The following is a 16,426-nucleotide window of genomic DNA, read 5'->3' as shown; positions in this document are numbered from 1 at the left end:
CTTAAAGAAGCAGGGCAGCACTCCCCGCCGCGACCATTGGAGACGCGAGCCTTTTCCGGGCCAGGCACGCACCCAGCGGGGCTCTTGGTCACTGTGGTCTGCAGCCGCCTCTCCCGTGAAGGGAACACCGGCCCTGTCACCTACTGGGGCCGCCATGTGCCGGCCCTGGGACGCCTCCTTCGGGGGGCGAGCGGGCACGTAACCGCGCACCCGGGGGGTCGCCTCCGAGCGGGGACGCCGAGGAGCGCGGGCGCTGCCCCCAAGCGAGCGTCTCCCGGAAGGAGGCCCGAGGCTCGGAACGAGGACCCGGGCATCCTGTTGCCGCTTCCCCCACGCGCCCGAGCCTGGGCCCGAACCACCGGGGTCCTGGGCGCCGGCCAGCTAAGGGGACAGAGCCGCGGGCCGAGAAGGCCCTGCGGGGCACAGGCGCGCCGTGCTCTTCGAGGCCCCGCGCCCCACGGGCCGGCCCCGGGCGCGTCCGGAACTGAGGGCTGGGCAGGCGCGGGCTGAGGGGTGGGGCCGGCGCGCTCCCCGCCCCGCCGGCTCCACGCTCCCCACCCTGTGCGCCCCGCCCCGCCCCGCCGGCAGCCAGCTCCCCGCTCCCAGCAGCCGAGCGCCGCCATGGAGGCCACCGGGGTGTTGCCGTTCGTGCGCGGCATAGATCTCAGCGGCAACGACTTCAAGGTGAGCCTCGGGACGGCGGACGGGCCCCCCAACCCGCCCATCCGCTTTCTGCGCGCCCGGGACCGCGGATGGGCTCGCCCGGGCCCCGCCCCGAACCGACCCCCCCAGGTCTCCGTCTGGCGCCCGCGAAGGAGACCCAGGGCGGGCTGGGCGGGCGCACGCGGGGTCTCGGAGCCGCGTCGGGGTGCGTGGGGAACCCCCACCGGGCCCCTTCCTGGCGCCTGGCCCCGCCCGGCCGGTGGCCCGGTTCGGCGCTCTTGCTCCCGCCTCCCCAGCCCTCCCTCCCCTCCCCTGTGACGTCACACTCCCAAACCGGGCCCTGACTCACGGCCGCGCCGCCGGCTCTGCCCTGCCCCCGCCTGCTTCCCCCATCTTGTGTGGGCTTGGGCACGTCACTTTCCTTCCTCGAGCTTCGCTTTCTCGTCTGGTGAAGGGGCTTAAAACTAGCCCTCTGGAGGCAGGGGTTAGTTGCTGTGGAGAGGGTGGTGTCGAGCAGCTGGGCGAGGGCCTGGGTGGCAGTTGTCTGAGCAGCTGCAGCACTGATTGACCCGGGCCACCAGGAACCCGAGCGCAGCCCTCCAGCCAGTGGGGGGATGGGGGGGCACCGTGGTTCTGGAGGCCCGAGAATGAGACTGGCAGGGTTTGGGCTGGTGACCAGAGACGAGGCCCTGAAAGTTGTTGGCCTGGCTTCTGGAGGTTGATCCCGGCTGCAGGGTGGGGTGTGAGCAGGCTCAGGCTGGGCGCAGTGTAGCATGAGCCTGGGTCGTCAGCGTCCCGCGGCCCCGGCTGTAGCTGGGGTCGGGGGTTGGGCCAGGGCCGAGGAGACTGGCCGCCTTCCTGCATTTAACCCACGTGTGCACACTTGACCCCAGGCACAGGTGGCCACTTTTCTCTGCCCCCATCCCCACCATGCTCACCTGGGGTCCCCGTGTGTCCTCTCCAGACTGGGAGAGTCTGAGTCACCTGCTGGGAATGTGCCCGGAGGGGGAAGGGGATACCAGCCAGGGGCGCTGAAGGCACACCCTGCCCCAGGTTCACTGCCACAAGGGCTGGGGGTCCCGAGGTGGGCGTTTGAATATGGGGAGTGAAGGGTTGAATGAACTAACGAATAAGGCTGTGCCTGTGCAGGGTGGGGCGCTGGGGCCTCACACGGGGAGTCGACCTTGCCACTAGCGGCCATATGCTGATGGCAGGGTGGGAGCACAGGCAGGGCCTGGACGCCAGGCAGAGGCATTGAGCTGATGTAACCACACAGGTAGGTGTGCGGGTGTCACCTGGAATAAGCTTTTTTGGTGCCGAGAACACAGCAAGAGAGACAGAGTCTAGATCAGCAGCCATCCTGACCATTAGTTGTTCTTTACGACGCTTTTGTCATCAGGGGATTTTATTAGTTCTATTCTATGGGGGAGGAAATTGAGGCACAGAGTGGCAGAGTGACTTGTCTAGGGTCACACAGCTAGTGAGAGGTGACTGCTGCTCTCAAAGGCTTCCGTGGGCAGTGGGGGCCACTGGGCGGTAGAGCAAGGGTACCCTGTCCCAGACTAGCCTTACCACGACATACTCCTCAGGGTGGCTACTTCCCTGAGAATGTCAAGGCGATGACTAGTCTCCGATGGCTGAAGCTAAACCGCACCGGCCTCTGCTACCTGCCGGAGGAGTTGGCCGCCCTGCAGAAGCTGGTAAGAGGCTCTGGGCAGGCAGGGAGGGTCCCTGTGGATGGGGCTGGCCAGGTGGGGAGAACCTGCGCAGAGCACAGACGTCACAGAGGAGGATGTTGACCACAGCAGAACTGGTGGAGAGGGAATGAGTACCCCATCCCGGGAGGTGTGCAAGAAGAGTCTGGGTCTGTGAGGGAGGGAAGGTGCAGAAATGGCCTGGGCCTGTGTGGCTGAGGGCCCCCTGGATGGGGCAGCGTTGTGGTGGCAGATGGGGGCTCCGTGGATGCCGCACCGCCCAGCTGAGCCCCTCTCCCTGTCCCTGCCCAGGAGCACCTGTCGGTGAGCCACAACAACCTGACCACGCTCCACGGGGAGCTGTCCAGCCTGCCGTCACTGCGGGTGAGTGCCGCCCGAGGCTGCAGACCTCGGGCCGGGGCCTGAGGGCCGGGCCAGCACCTCTCTGCACCCGCACACTGCGGGGGGAGAGCATGCAGTAATGCCCTGTGTTGAGTAACCGTGGGGGAAGCGCTGAAAAACCCCAAATCCCACCCAGTTTGAACAATAAGTACTCTAGCAACTATTAACAGCTGAGTGCCGTTCCGGCTGTTTCACGAGGGCTTTTTATGTGATCTTCATCTCCTCCAAGTTCACAGGTGAGGACACTTGGCCACGGAGGCTGTGCAGGTCCCATAGCCGGCAGTGGTAGAGCTAGGGTAGGGCGGGGTCGGGCAGGTGGGCGGGGCAGTTCACTTGGGCCTCTGCTCTCCATGGAGCCCCTGTCCCAGATCCTCAGGCCTCGGCGAGGGTTATTCCCATCCAAGGTCGGAGCCCTGAGATGTTAAGGGCACAGCCTCTGGACTCGAGTTTAAATCTGAGCTCTGCCACTTCCTGGCTGCATGACCTTGGACGAGTTCCTTCCACTTTCTGAGATGGTCCAGCAGTGACCGCCGTGAAGCAACATGGTGGCACCACACAGACGCTGGGGCTGAGGGAGCAGCAGCGGTGGCTCTTGTTAGTGTTTTTGTCTCTTGCAGTCATGGTGCCATCACCTGGCCTGTTCCCTCCCCCTCAGCCATCCTGCACTAACTTCCTGCACTTTGGAAGTGTGAGCAAGTTTCAGCCCTAAGGGGAGAGAAAACAGACTTGCTTTGAGTCTACGCTCTGACCTGTCTTTGGTTCAACCTTCTTCTGTACTAGAAGCTCTGACTCAGCTCTATCCCTGTCTTGCCCTTTGGGGTTGAGAGGAAGAGGGATTATTCCATCAGGAAAGGTTCCTTGAGATTCCGTGTGCTGGGCTCTGGGGCACATTTGAGTTGGGCTTTGAGGTATAAATAGGAACTCATTGGTAGTCTAGAAAAGGCTTGCCAAGTAGAGAGATTACGAGTAAAAGCCAGAGTGGGAGAGCACTCAGGCCTGGCCTTGGTGGACTTCCAGAGGTGGTGTCCCCCCGATCCCTGTTTCTCCTGGGGGGCGGAAGCTAGGAGTCACAGACTCTCGTGTATCCCCAGGCCATCGTGGCTCGAGCCAACAGCCTGAAGAATTCCGGAGTCCCCGATGACATCTTCAAGCTGGATGACCTCTCGGTTCTGGTCAGTGGTTCCCTGCCACCTGGCCCTGTGCCAGCCCCACGGTCCAGTGTCCACCCACTGTGCTGGACCCTGGGGCCGTGGTGATCCCGTTCTACAGACGCAGGCACCTGAGACTTACAGGGGGTGGTGCCTTGTCCGAGGTCGCTGATGGAGTCAGATCCCTAACCTAGGCCCCCTTCCTCCCGGGGTCCCACTGTCTCTCTCTGCCCTGAAGCCCCTTCCTCTGCTCCCCTCTCAGTGCCTGTCCTGACCCTCGAGCCCGGCGGAGGCCTGGCGGGGTGGGACCAGCCCTGACGCCCCTGACTCGGCCTCGCCCCTCCACCCAGGACCTGAGCTACAACCAGCTGACGGAGTGCCCTCGGGAGCTGGAGAGCGCCAAGAACGTGCTAGTGCTGAACCTCAGCCACAACAGGTGCCTGGAGGGCGGGCTGGGCGGTCGGGGGCCCAGTCTCGGAGGTGGGAGCACGGCCCTGATCCGGCAGCCCTCCGCCCGCAGCATCGACGCCGTCCCCAGCCAGCTCTTCATCAGCCTCACTGACCTGCTGTTCCTGGACCTCAGCGAGAACCGCCTGGAGAGCCTGCCTCCCCAGATGCGCCGCCTTGTGCACCTGCAGACTCTGGTGCTCAATGGGAACCCGCTGCTGCACGCCCAGCTCCGGTGGGCGCCCACCTGGCCCTCCCCGCCGGGGCCCCGGCCTTGCTGGGGGTCGCGTCTCGGCCGCCGTAGGCCTCGTGCTGTGGGCCCACTCGGCCCACTCGGCCCCGGGCCCCGGGCCCCGGCCCCCGACCTGAACGCTGCGTCTCCCCACAGGCAGCTCCCGGCCATGACGGCCCTGCAGACCTTGCACCTGAGGAACACGCAGCGCACCCAGGGCAACCTGCCCACCAGCCTGGAGGGCCTGAGCCACCTCGCAGGTTGGCAGTCTCTGGGGACCCCTCAGCCCCTAGCTTCCTCACAGAGGAGGGGATGGTACCTTGCTTCAGTGAGCACCTCTAGGGGGAAGGGGCTGCGGTTCTGTCACGTCTCCTCCCGTTGTCACCGTGACAACTGGGAGTAACACCAAGTTACGAGTAGGCTTTGTGCATAGACACCCTGCTCTGAGAAACCAGTAGGTGAAATCTTGTACCTGAGGCTACAGAGCCAGGAGGGGGAGCCGGGGTTCACACAGGCCCGCTGCCCCTGGAGCCCACCGCAGGGGCCCCGGCTGACGTGCCTACCCCACGCTCAGATGTGGACCTGTCCTGCAACGACCTGACGCGGGTGCCTGAGTGCCTGTACACCCTCCCCAGCCTGCGGCGCCTCAACCTCAGCAGCAACCAGATCGCGGAGCTGTCCCTCTGCATCGACCAGTGGGTGCACGTGGAGACCCTGAACCTGTCCCGCAACCAGCTGACCTCACTGCCCGTGCGTTGGGGCCCAGGGAGGGCGGGGAGGCTGCAGGCCGCCCTGTGCCTGCCCCTGACCCGCCCCTGCCACCTCTAGTCAGCCATCTGCAAGCTGACCAAGCTCAAGAGGCTGTACCTGAACTCCAACAAGCTGGACTTCGATGGGCTGCCCTCGGGTATTGGCAAGCTGTCCAGCCTGGAAGAGTTCATGGCTGCCAACAACAACCTGGAACTGATCCCTGAGAGCCTCTGCAGGTGCCGGGCCAAGGCTGGGCGGGGAGCATGGCGCAGAAAACCCCAGAATCCCAGCCCCACCCTTCCACCTGCCTCCGTGGTCTTCGTGCATCGTAGGAAACGGGAGGGCTTGAGTTGGCTTTGCGGTGCAGTCCCCAGAGCAGTCTCTGGGGGCATGCCAGTAGGGACGAGGCCAGAAGGACTCCACTGCCACCTGCATTTGGGACACAGTGCTGCTTCTGTCCCCTCCTAGAAAAAAGCGTCCACCAGCATGGTCCCTGGCACTGAGGACGGAGGGATCCTCAGCAGCTTCTGGGTTAATTTGAGGGCAGAATGTGTTTTTTTTTTTTTTTTTTTTTTTTTCTTTTTGCGGTATGCGGGCCTCTCACTGTTGTGGCCTCTCCCGTTGCGGAGCACAGGCTCCAGATGCGCAGGCCCAGCGGCCATGGCTCACGGGCCCAGCCGCTCCGCGGCATATGGGATCCTCCCAGACCGGGGCACGAACCCGTATCCCCTGCATCGGCAGGCGGACTCTCAACCACTGCGCCACCAGGGAGGCCCCAGAATGTGTTTTTTGATGCCCTCTTGTTCGCACCCAAGGGCCTTTAGTTCTTGGAAGGTGCTGCCCTGTAGAAGCTGCAGAAAGACCCTCCCGGTCACTCAGCTGTGAGGAGACCCCGGCTGCTCCCGTCTTTGCTGGCACCTTCAAATTGGCTGGTTTCCTAACTAGCCGGACTGCTTAGTCTCTCTGGCCCTACTTGCCTCCCCAACCCAGGACTGGAATGCCCCCGGCTCCCCGTCTGTCACCCCCCTGAGGCCCCGCTATGTTGTTACAGGTGCACGAAGCTGAGGAAGCTGGTCCTGAACAAGAATCGCCTGGTGACCCTCCCGGAGGCTGTCCACTTCCTGACAGAGATCGAGGTTGGGCAGGCGGCTGGTACTGGGGAGAGGGAGGGACGGGAAGGGTGCAGACAGACCCCAGAGAAGACCGAGCACAGGGCTCCTGGAGGGGTGGCTGGTGCCAGGGTGAGGAGCGGGTGACCCACGTCCTGTGTCCACATCACGCTCAACAGCATCGCTTTAGCCTCATAACCAGCCAGTCTGCGAGGTCACACTTCACAGACGGGAAAGCCCAAGCCCACGAGGGTGGCTGCAGGATGAGAACCTGGGCCCTTTGGCCCCGGAGGTTGCAAAGAGCAGGGGTTTGGGGTGGCCGTGAGGTAGACCTCGGGCTCAGCGCGGGCTCTGCTTGCCCCATGAGGCAGGTCCTGGACGTGCGGGAGAACCCCAGCCTGGTCATGCCCCCCAAGCCCGTTGACCGCACCGCCGAGTGGTACAACATTGACTTCTCGCTGCAGAACCAGCTGCGGCTGGCGGGAGCCTCCCCTGCCACGGTGGCCGCGGCGGCGGCTGGTGAGTAGGGGAAGGTCTGGCCTGGCAGTGGGGGCTCTTCCCTGGGCCTCAGCTTACCCATCTGTAAATTGGGTGGGATGCGCTCTCTGGATGCGGGGCGTGGGGTTGACCCCTGATAGGCTGGACGCCCCAGGCAGGGTAGGGGGCAGTCAGGTCAGCTGTGTACCCCTCCTCTCAGCAGGGAGTGGGCCCAAGGACCCCCTGGCTCGCAAGATGCGGCTGCGGAGGCGCAAGGACTCGGCCCAGGATGACCAGGCCAAGCAGGTGCTGAAGGGCATGTCGGACGTGGCCCAGGAGAAGAACAAGAAGCAGGAGGTAAGGCGGGCCGGGACTCAGCCTCTGCTTAGCAGTGCAACCCGGGCCCAGCGGGAGGGGGGGCCTTGAGCGGACCAGCGCGAGTGGCTGCACAGGGTCAAGCCACTATTATACATGCGATCCTGATCCCAGGAGAGCATGGACTCTGGAGTGCCTGGGGGCAAGGTGCGGCGCTGGGACCAGGGCCTGGAGAAGCCGCGCCTCGACTACTCCGAGTTCTTCACCGAGGACGTGGGCCAGCTGCCTGGCCTGACCATCTGGCAGATGGAGAACTTCGTGCCCGTGCTGGTGGGGGAAGCCCTCCACGGCAGGTTCTACGAGGCCGACTGCTACATTGTGCTCAAGGTGCGGGGCCAGGGGCTACGAGGCCCGACCTGGACGGCTCAGAACCGCCCGCTCCTAGCCGTGTTCTGGAAGGGGGTGGGCGGCGAGGGCTCTGCCCGGGAGGCTGCCCAGCAGAAGCCTTGGGGGGGCTGACCCGGCCACTGCCCTGGCCTCCAGACCTTTCTGGATGACAGCGGGTCTCTGAACTGGGAGATCTACTACTGGATCGGCGGGGAGGCCACACTCGACAAGAAGGCGTGCTCTGCCATCCACGCCGTCAACCTGCGCAACTACCTGGGCGCTGAGTGCCGCACCGTGCGCGAGGAGATGGGCGACGAGAGCGACGAGTTCCTGCAGGTGCGGGGGGCGGGGCCGACTGAAATGTATCAGGTGCTGAGCCCCGAGATGGCAGACAGCAGGGACGGATGGGCTGAGGTCAGGGAAGTGAGGTGAGGCCACCGGTTGGGAGCCTGGGTCAGTGGAGGCGAGTCCTGGCTCAGGTGAGGATAAGGAGACCAGGCTAGTTTGGGAGCTGGGAACTGGGTTGGCGGCGGTGTAGGAGACCAGGAGAGATGGGGAGCTGGGACCACAAGCTGCTAGAGGGTGGCCCACCGGCCGGCCATGAAGGAGGCGGGGCCAGGGGCAGGGCCAGAATCCAGTGAGCTGGGTTAGTGAGAGGTGCTGGCCTACCCGCCCGCTGGTTACACGTAGGTACCTACACGAGACGAGATTTTGGGTACTTCCACCTAAGTTTGCCTTCTTCCATAAACCCGCCTTGTCCTGTCCCCTGATACGCGTGTATCTAAGCTTGCCGTGTCCGGACACGAGCAGACGCGTTCACAGTTATGTACATCGCACCACCCCGTGTGTGTTTACGGCTGTAGACACAGATCTTGTATTTTTAACATCATCGTGGATTCGCAGCGTCTGACTTGGTTGCACGCAAGTCCGCTCTCCTGACAGGTGGTGTTGGGCGGGGGTGGGGGGACAGCTCGGTGAAAGTCGACACGCCCCGCACGCAGGTATTTGACAACGACATCTCCTACATCGAGGGTGGAACGGCCAGTGGCTTCTACACTGTGGAGGACACGCACTACGTAACCAGGTGAGGGGTGTGTGGGCGGCACTGACCTGGACTCAGCTGGGAAGGATGGGGGGAGGGTATTGGGGTAAATCTGCCCCTTGTGCCCCCGCCAAGCCACTGTTGCTCTGGCCCCCAGGATGTACCGTGTGTATGGAAAAAAGAACCTCAAGTTGGAGCCCGTGCCTCTTAAGGGGGCCTCCCTGGACCCAAGGTGAGCCCCATGACGTGAGGTGGGGTGCTTCACCCTGAACCTTCTCCCCACCAGTGGGGGGCAGGGCTTGGCTCTAGCCAGAGAGGCCTTCCAGCCCTTGTCCTGCAGCGCTTGGCAGAAGGTCCAGCAAGGAGGGATTTGGGGTGGGGTCAGGCATGGGGGCAGCAGTTGCCCGTGGCCACTGGCAGCCCCTCCCACCCCTCCTGTCCAGGTTTGTTTTCCTGCTGGACCAAGGGCTGGACATCTACGTGTGGCGGGGGGCCCAGGCCACGCTGAGCAGTACCACTAAGGCCAGGTAAGAGGACTGTGACCTGCCCAGGCGTGCTGGGGTGTACCGTGCAAAGGAAAACTGTCACCCAAGGAGGAGGCGTGGGCTTCATCACTAAGGCTTTGCACCCGCCTTCAGGCTCTTTGCAGAGAAAATTAACAAGAATGAACGAAAAGGGAAGGCAGAGATTTCGCTGCTGGTACAAGGCCAGGAGCCCCCAGAGTTCTGGGAGGTGCTGGGTGGGGAGCCCTCCGAGATCAAGAAGCACGTGCCCGATGACTTCTGGCCACCGCAGCCCAAGCTGTATAAGGTGAGCCGGGGGTGCGGGGCTGGCCTGACTTCACTGGTGGTCAGGCAGCAGCTGCGGTCTCCTTCGGGACCTCGGTGGGGGGAGGGTGCCACCTTCTGGGCAAGGAGTAGCTCAGCACGGGTCTGAGGCTGGCTCTGAGTGGGGCCGGGGGCACTGGTGTTGGGCTCTGTGCTTCCGGGAAGGCGGGGCTGGAGAGGGAGGCCAAGAAGCACATGGGTGCCAGACCTGGGGACCTGGCCTTCGTGCTGTAGGTGACAGGAAGGCGGGCGTGTTGTGGGCGGGAAGAGGACAGGTTAGAGAAACCCATAAGGACCTGGAGAGGGTGGGTCTCCCCACCGTCTGCCAGCCCTTCTTCCACCGATAGGATTTTCTAGAAAGCATCTTGGGGTGGAGGGAGGAAGCCGGCCCGGAGAGGAGCAGGCTGTGGGCCTGGGTGCAGGGGCTGTTGTGGCCGGGGCTCGTGTTCCCCAGACCCAGCCTGGTTAAGCCCACCTCTTGCTCCTGCCAGGTGGGCCTGGGCCTGGGCTACCTGGAGCTGCCGCAGATCAACTACAAGCTCTCTGTGGAACATAAGACGCGGCCCAAGGTGGAACTGATGCCTGGGATGCGGCTGGTGAGATGCACAGGGAGGAGGGCGTGGGGGCTGGATCCCTTCTTGCTGGTGGCCCTGGTCTTGACCTCCAGCCCCCGGGGCCTCACAGCTGCAGAGCCTGCTGGACACGCGCTGCGTGTACATTCTGGACTGTTGGTCCGACGTGTTCATCTGGCTCGGCCGCAAGTCCCCGCGCCTGGTACGCGCTGCTGCCCTCAAGCTGGGCCAGGAGCTGTGTGGGATGCTGCACCGGCCGCGCCACGCCGCGGTCAGCCGCAGCCTGGAGGGCACAGAGGCGCAGGTGTGCGATGCGGCGCCCCCGGAGGTCTCCTCCCCCAGATCCCGCGGGCGCGTTCTTGCCCTGATCCTCTGTGGACCAGTTGGTTACCAAGCTCCACAGCTTCCCGGACCCCCCGCCCGGGCCCCACTCCCCCACTTTCCCACTCCCCCACTCTCCCACTCCCCCACTCTCCCACTCCCCCACTCTCCCACTCTCCCACTCTCCCACTCCTCCACTCCTAGGCCCCCTAGGTTGCTAGGCCACACCTCTTCCAATTCCTAGGCCCCGCCCTGCTTCTCCAGGCCCCACCTCTTCCGCCTCCTACTCCAGCTGTGCCTTCTCAGGTGTTCAAGGCCAAGTTCAAGAACTGGGACGATGTGTTGACCGTGGACTACACGCGCAATGCAGAGGCCGTGCTGCAGGGCCCGGGGCTCGCGGGGAAGGTGAAGCGTGACGCTGAGAAGAAAGATCAGATGAAGGCCGACCTTACCTCGCTCTTCCTGCCGCGGCAGCCGCGCATGCCTCTGGCGGAGGTGGGCACGGGGCTGGGGCGCAGGGCGGGCGGGCGGGCTGGGCTGTCCGCCGTGACGGGTGGGGTCGCACGCAGGCGGAGCAGCTGATGGAGGAGTGGAACGAGGACCTGGACGGCATGGAGGGCTTCGTGCTCGAGGGGAAGAAGTTCGCACGGCTGCCCGAGGAGGAGTTTGGCCACTTCTACACGCAGGACTGCTACGTCTTCCTCTGCAGGTGCCTCCCCCGCATGCCCCTGCCCCCCCCCACCCGCCCCTGGTGCTGGGGGCTCAGCCCTGCCCACCGCCCTCTGGCCCCGCAGGTACTGGGTCCCCGTGGAGTATGAGGAAGAGGAGGAGAAGAAGGCGGGGGCTGAGGACAAGGAGGGAGAGGTGGCGGCGGCCGAGGCAGAGGAGAAGCAGCCCGAGGAGGACTTCCAGTGCATAGTGTACTTCTGGCAGGGCCGCGAGGCTTCCAACATGGGCTGGCTGACCTTCACCTTCAGCCTGCAGAAGAAGTTTGAGAGCCTCTTCCCTGGCAAACTGGAGGTGTGCCGGCCACACCCCCAGAACCCGGGGAGGGGGTGTCCCTTGGACTCACCCAGGGGAGCCTTGCCCCACCAGGGAGCTGCCCCTGACGGCTTCCGTGCTCCCAGGTGGTGCGCATGACACAGCAGCAGGAGAACCCCAAGTTTCTGTCCCATTTCAAGAGAAAGTTTATCATCCACCGGGGCAAGAGGAAGGCGGCCCAGGGAGCCCTGCAACCAAGCCTGTACCAGATCCGCACCAATGGCAGCGCCCTCTGCACCCGGTGCCTGGCTGCGGGGCGCAGGCGTGGGAGGCCAGTGGGCTGTGTCCCGCCTGGGCTCCCTGCTGACCTCTCCCTCCCCCAGGTGCATCCAGATCAGCACCGACTCTGGCCTCCTTAACTCTGAGTTCTGCTTCATCCTCAAGGTGGGGCCTGGCGCAGCAGGGAGTGGGGCAGGGCGGGGCTGCGGGCAGGGCGTGACCAGGGCCCTCGCACACCCAGGTCCCCTTTGAGAGCGAGGACAACCAGGGCATCGTGTACGCGTGGGTGGGCCGGGCGTCGGACCCCGACGAGGCCAAGCTGGCGGAGGACATCCTGAATAGCATGTTTGAGGCTTCCTACAGCAAGCAGGTGAGCAGGGTGGGTGGTGCACGGTGGGTGGCTGGGGGAGGGCCTTCGGCCCCGAGCTGACCGACCTTTCCCTCAGGTCATCAATGAGGGCGGGGAGCCTGAGAACTTCTTCTGGGTGGGCATCGGGGCACAGAAGCCCTATGACGACGACGCCGAGTACATGAAGCACACGCGGCTCTTCCGGTGAGGACGGCCCCGCCCCAGCCCCCAGTGTCCCCCTCAGTCCTGGCCCTGCTGCTGTGACCCTCAGCCTCTCCATGACCCTTGACCCCCAGGTGCTCCAACGAGAAGGGCTACTTTGCAGTGACCGAGAAGTGCTCTGACTTTTGCCAAGACGACTTGGCAGATGATGACATCATGCTCTTGGACAACGGCCAAGAGGTGAGAGCCCACCACCAACCCTGCCCGTTCGGGGAGCCCTGCCGTCCCTGGATGGGAATTCTGAGGCCGGGCGACCACCTCCCCCGCTGTCCCCACAGGTCTACATGTGGGTGGGGACTCAGACAAGCCAGGTGGAGATCAAGCTGAGCCTGAAGGCCTGCCAGGTGAGTGGGGGAGGGGGCCGAGGCTGGGCCTGGGGGGAGAGGCTGAGGCTGCAGGTGCGCGCTCACCCATCCCACCCACCAGGTGTACATCCAGCACCTGCGCTCCAAGGAGCACGAGCGTCCCCGCCGCCTGCGCCTGGTGCGCAAGGGCAACGAGCAGCACGCCTTCACCCGCTGCTTCCACGCCTGGAGCACCTTCCGCCCAGCCCTGACCTAGGGCAGCTGCCTGCGTGCCCTGTTGGCCACCACAGGCTCTGCGGAGGGAGGGAAAGGGCCTGACTGTCCACCACCTGCCCTCAGTGCCAAAGTCCCCAGCAGCAGCAACGGGAGTAACCCCGACCAGTGCCCCGAGGGGCCTGGGCAAGTGGATCTCTGCCACTGTGAGCTCATGTGTGATGCCCCCTCGTCTGCCAGGGATAAAGCAGGTGTGGTTGCCCTTTAAGAGATATTAAATGCTTTTATTTTCAATATTAAAAATCAGTATTTTTAATATTAAAACTGCTAATTTTAACAAAATGACAGAAAAAAAAAAAACCCCAAGGTACAATCTACAAGGAAACCCATCCTGATCTCCGCTCCACACACACACGCGTGCGCGCCCCAGTCCTGGTTGCCCAGTGGAGCTCAGTCAGAAACACACACACACACACTCGTGCACAGCCTGGGGGGGGGGGGTTGGGGTGCTGGCCCAGGAGCACGTACCAAAATAGTTTTAGAAATGACTGTGGTGCCTGGCACAGGCGTTAGAAAAATACTCTTTGCAAAAGGAGAGGGAAAGGACGGTGGTGTCACCTGGAAGGTGACGGGCCGTGAGCCCCAGCTGCCCTCCCCTGTGGCACCTGACCTCCCGGGTGGCCTCTGGGGCCAGGCTGGGCAGGTCCTGCTGGAGCCTGAGATTAGCAGATGCAGGTCTACGTGAAGGGCCGGGGTCCTGGGTCCCAGCTCCGAACAGGGCAGGCCCGGCAGTTCTGGCCTTCCTGGTGGATGAAGGAAAAAGGCATCAGCAAAAGGCCAGGGGGGTCCAAGGGGGCAGGCGGCCCGGCCACACGTGTGCCACCGCTCAGTCTCCTGTCCAGGATGAGGGCAAGGGCCCTGTAGTGACAGCCTTATTAGCCCTGACCACATCTGGGCCCCTAAGGCCAAAGCGTGGCCCTGGAGGGGGCAGTGGTGACCCCAGCAACAAAGAGGGAGCCGCAGCGTCTGTGCAGGGAGAGGCGGGGGGCGGGGGCAGACCTACGGCCTCAGATTCAGGCCTGGGCCGCACCGAGACCAGCGCGGGGACCAGTCAGCCTCGGGCAGCACCCAATCTCGCACACCTGGGTGATCTCACCTGCTTAACAGGCTGGCCAAAGCCATCGGAGCCCCAAGCTGCCGTTCCCCTAGGTGGTTTGGCCTGGTCTCGTTCCCGACACCAGCCGTGTTATCTGGGGGCTGATGGGCTGGCCCTGATTTCTAACAGCAAACTACGAGAAGCACATCTGCATGGGCTGCGGAGGCCCCTGCCAGGACAGTCCCGGGAGGGGGCAGGCTGGGGAAACGCCTCCCCGGGCCTGCCAGGGTTTCAGGTGCAAGACCGGTGTGGGGGGCGGTGAGGCCGTGCCAAGGGGACCAGGGTCTCGACCCAGGGCCCCACACCTGAGGGCCTCATCCGATCAGGATGGGGCAGGCTCGGGCCTCGTCCTCTGACAGGTTCCGCAGGTTCTTCTCAGATTCCTCCGAAGAGCTGGGGGGAGGAGCAGTGGTCAGCGGGTCTGGGGTCAGGCCCTCCTCGGCCCTCTGTGCCCAGCTGGGATGAGGCTGGCTGAAGGGTGGAGGGAGGGAGCCTGGGAGCCGACCAACCCCCTCCTGTAGACCCATCCACCTCCTCACCCCAGGAAGTCCTTCACGTCCTCCACCGTCACGTCCCCCGTCGTGTCCAGCGTCGTGTCGGCACTGGTAGCCGAGTCCACGGACATGGGTGAAAGCGTGGCCTCAGGCGGATCCGGGGTGTCTGCAGAGAGGAAGTGATCAGGCCCTTCCCAGGGCCCAGGGGCAGACTCCACACCTGGGGCCCTGGTCCTGAGTCCAGCGCACAGTGGACCACGGCACCAGCACACGGACCCCCACCCTCTCGTGCCCAGCACGCCTTTCCCCCGGCACCCTCAGTGGCCGCATCCTGCAGAGGCCCGCCCTGAGGCTGAGCTGCCGCACTTCACGCCCGCCCTCCTCACCAGCTCCCTCGCTGCAGGTGGGATCGGGGCTTCCGCCGCGGCTCTGTGGGCCCAGGACGACGCCAGGGGTCCCGTTAGCCTGGCTCAGCTTGGGCGACTCTCGGGTCCTGTAGCTGCAGAGACGGGTCTGTGCTGGGGACCAGGGGCAGGTGCCTCCTGGCTCGAGGGCCAGGTTCCCACACTCCCACTCCTGAGTCCTGGGACAAGAGGGGGGTGACACCAGAGATGGCGACCCTGCTTCTTCCTCCAGGCCCCACCCCTTCCACGCACCTGGCACGCATGGCATCACAGGGCCAACTGACGTCCAGAGAGCAGAGCGGCTCCGTGACGTTCCGGGCGCTCAAGGAGAAGCGCTCAAACTCCGACGGGGAAATCAGGTAGAACCCTGGGGGTGGGTGTGAGGGGAGCAGAGAGCGTAGTGAAGGGCCTGCCCCCCTCCGGAAGCCCTGTGAGTGGCCCCTCCCCTGCCATCCGGGGCCCTCACCCTGGCCGTGTCGTGTGAAGACGCAGGAGGCGATGCCGCTGATGTCCTCCTTGCGGATACAGGCGTAGTGCACCTGGGGCCGCAGGCTGGGCACCGAGAACACGTGCACGTCGCCCAGGTTGGTGAGGCAGGCCAGGCAGGTCTCGGCGTAGTCCTCGCAGGCCACGCTGGCAAAGGTGGCCAGGGCCACCTTGCGCACGCGGCAGCCCTCATGGGCCGTCAGCTTGAACTTGGTCTTGGCGCTCACTTTGGGCAGCGTGAACACCTGGAGGCGGGCAGTGGGTGGCCGCTGAGCAGAGCCCGGCCCGTCCTCGCCCCCACCCGGCCCTCCAGCCCCACCCGCTTCTCTGCCCAGAAACCTGCCAGGCCCCTGCCGCTGTGGTGGAGCCGGTCCCGCTGGTTGGAAGGGCCGGGGGCCAGGACCCCCCACACCTGGAGCTCTGGGGGGGTGGTTGAGGCCCTGGGGGGCCCCAGGGTTCCCTAGGGCGTCCCTGCCGGCTGGGGGCTCTCGGGAGGTCTCAGCAAGCGGGCGTAGGCGGGCAAACGTCGTCGAGGGTCTGGCGGTGTCCAGGAGGCGGAAGCCCCAGGGGTCTCTGTGTCAGCTCACCTTGAACTGCTCCTCAGATGCGATAAGCACAGCATGGCCGCCCTGCATGTCGGGCGCCTGTGCCAGGTCCCTTGAGGCTTCGTAGGGCTCCGGCAGCGGGCGGCCGCGTCCATCCAGCACAGCCACGGCCACCACAGGTGCGCGGTGCATCAGCTGTACCTCCTTGCCCAGCACAGCCTCCACTGCCCGCTCGGGCCGCCTGTCGCTGTTCACTGCTGCCGCCGGCACCTCCAGCGCGTAGGCAAACACGGAGCCCGAGTTGGTGCCCGCCCACATGGTGGGGCCATGGTGGGCCGCTGGGGGATGATGGGCTGGTGAGGCAGGCATGTGCCTCCCCTCCCCACCACTCCCGATGCCCTGGGACCCTGGACTGGTTCTCTCCAGCCCACACCTCCCTGGTACCCTCGGCCAGTCTTCCTGCAGGCACAGGAGTGACCTCTAGGGCACTTCCGCGGGGATGTCAAACTGGACCCTGACCTCACAGACACCGCCCCCAGCATCCCGGGGATGCGACCCCATCGCGAAGCCCCAACTCCCCTACGTCCATCACTGGTCCTGCCGCAG

At 64.7% G+C, this 16,426-nt stretch overlaps 2 protein-coding genes across 8 annotated transcripts in view; one reads left to right on the top strand and one right to left on the bottom strand.

The window, feature by feature from the left end:
• The first annotated feature begins 16 nt into the window (after positions 1-16).
• On the top strand, positions 17-13,038 carry FLII (FLII actin remodeling protein). Of its 5 annotated transcripts, none has more exons than XM_060081718.1 (30): positions 17-684; positions 2,253-2,363; positions 2,670-2,741; positions 3,851-3,931; positions 4,258-4,343; positions 4,428-4,589; positions 4,743-4,846; positions 5,161-5,336; positions 5,415-5,572; positions 6,388-6,472; positions 6,817-6,964; positions 7,146-7,279; positions 7,412-7,624; positions 7,781-7,960; positions 8,626-8,708; positions 8,824-8,898; positions 9,110-9,193; positions 9,305-9,476; positions 9,985-10,089; positions 10,178-10,369; positions 10,693-10,881; positions 10,956-11,095; positions 11,181-11,406; positions 11,514-11,668; positions 11,751-11,811; positions 11,888-12,016; positions 12,093-12,199; positions 12,292-12,397; positions 12,496-12,561; positions 12,644-13,038. In XM_060081718.1, exons 1-30 carry the CDS (start codon positions 622-624, stop codon positions 12,776-12,778), a joined length of 3,798 nt encoding a protein of 1,265 aa, XP_059937701.1. In that variant the 5' UTR covers positions 17-621; the 3' UTR covers positions 12,779-13,038. The 5 variants fall into 5 exon arrangements, with proteins under 5 accessions (XP_059937701.1, XP_059937700.1, XP_059937703.1 ...); XM_060081717.1 differs by having other exon boundaries at positions 7,143-7,279; XM_060081720.1 differs by lacking the exon at positions 4,428-4,589.
• LLGL1 (LLGL scribble cell polarity complex component 1) overlaps positions 12,798-16,426 on the bottom strand; it is a 15,924-nt gene continuing 12,295 nt past the window's right edge. For 2 of the 3 annotated variants that reach the window (XM_060081724.1, XM_060081723.1), the window contains exons 17-23: positions 15,863-16,158; positions 15,256-15,520; positions 15,042-15,156; positions 14,772-14,884; positions 14,431-14,551; positions 14,197-14,284; positions 12,798-13,538 (exon numbers count right to left, since the gene is read on the bottom strand). In XM_060081724.1, coding sequence (XP_059937707.1) covers positions 14,206-14,284; positions 14,431-14,551; positions 14,772-14,884; positions 15,042-15,156; positions 15,256-15,520; positions 15,863-16,158 — 989 coding nt within the window. In that variant the 3' untranslated portion in view covers positions 12,798-13,538; positions 14,197-14,205. The remainder of the gene's footprint in view (positions 13,539-14,196; positions 14,285-14,430; positions 14,552-14,771; positions 14,885-15,041; positions 15,157-15,255; positions 15,521-15,862; positions 16,159-16,426) is intronic. The other variant, XM_060081722.1, reaches the window with a different exon arrangement.

Source organism: Mesoplodon densirostris, chromosome 18, assembly GCF_025265405.1.
Source record: "Mesoplodon densirostris isolate mMesDen1 chromosome 18, mMesDen1 primary haplotype, whole genome shotgun sequence".
NCBI classification, from domain to species: domain Eukaryota; kingdom Metazoa; phylum Chordata; class Mammalia; order Artiodactyla; family Ziphiidae; genus Mesoplodon; species Mesoplodon densirostris.
This window is presented reverse-complemented; position numbering and strand designations above follow the sequence as displayed.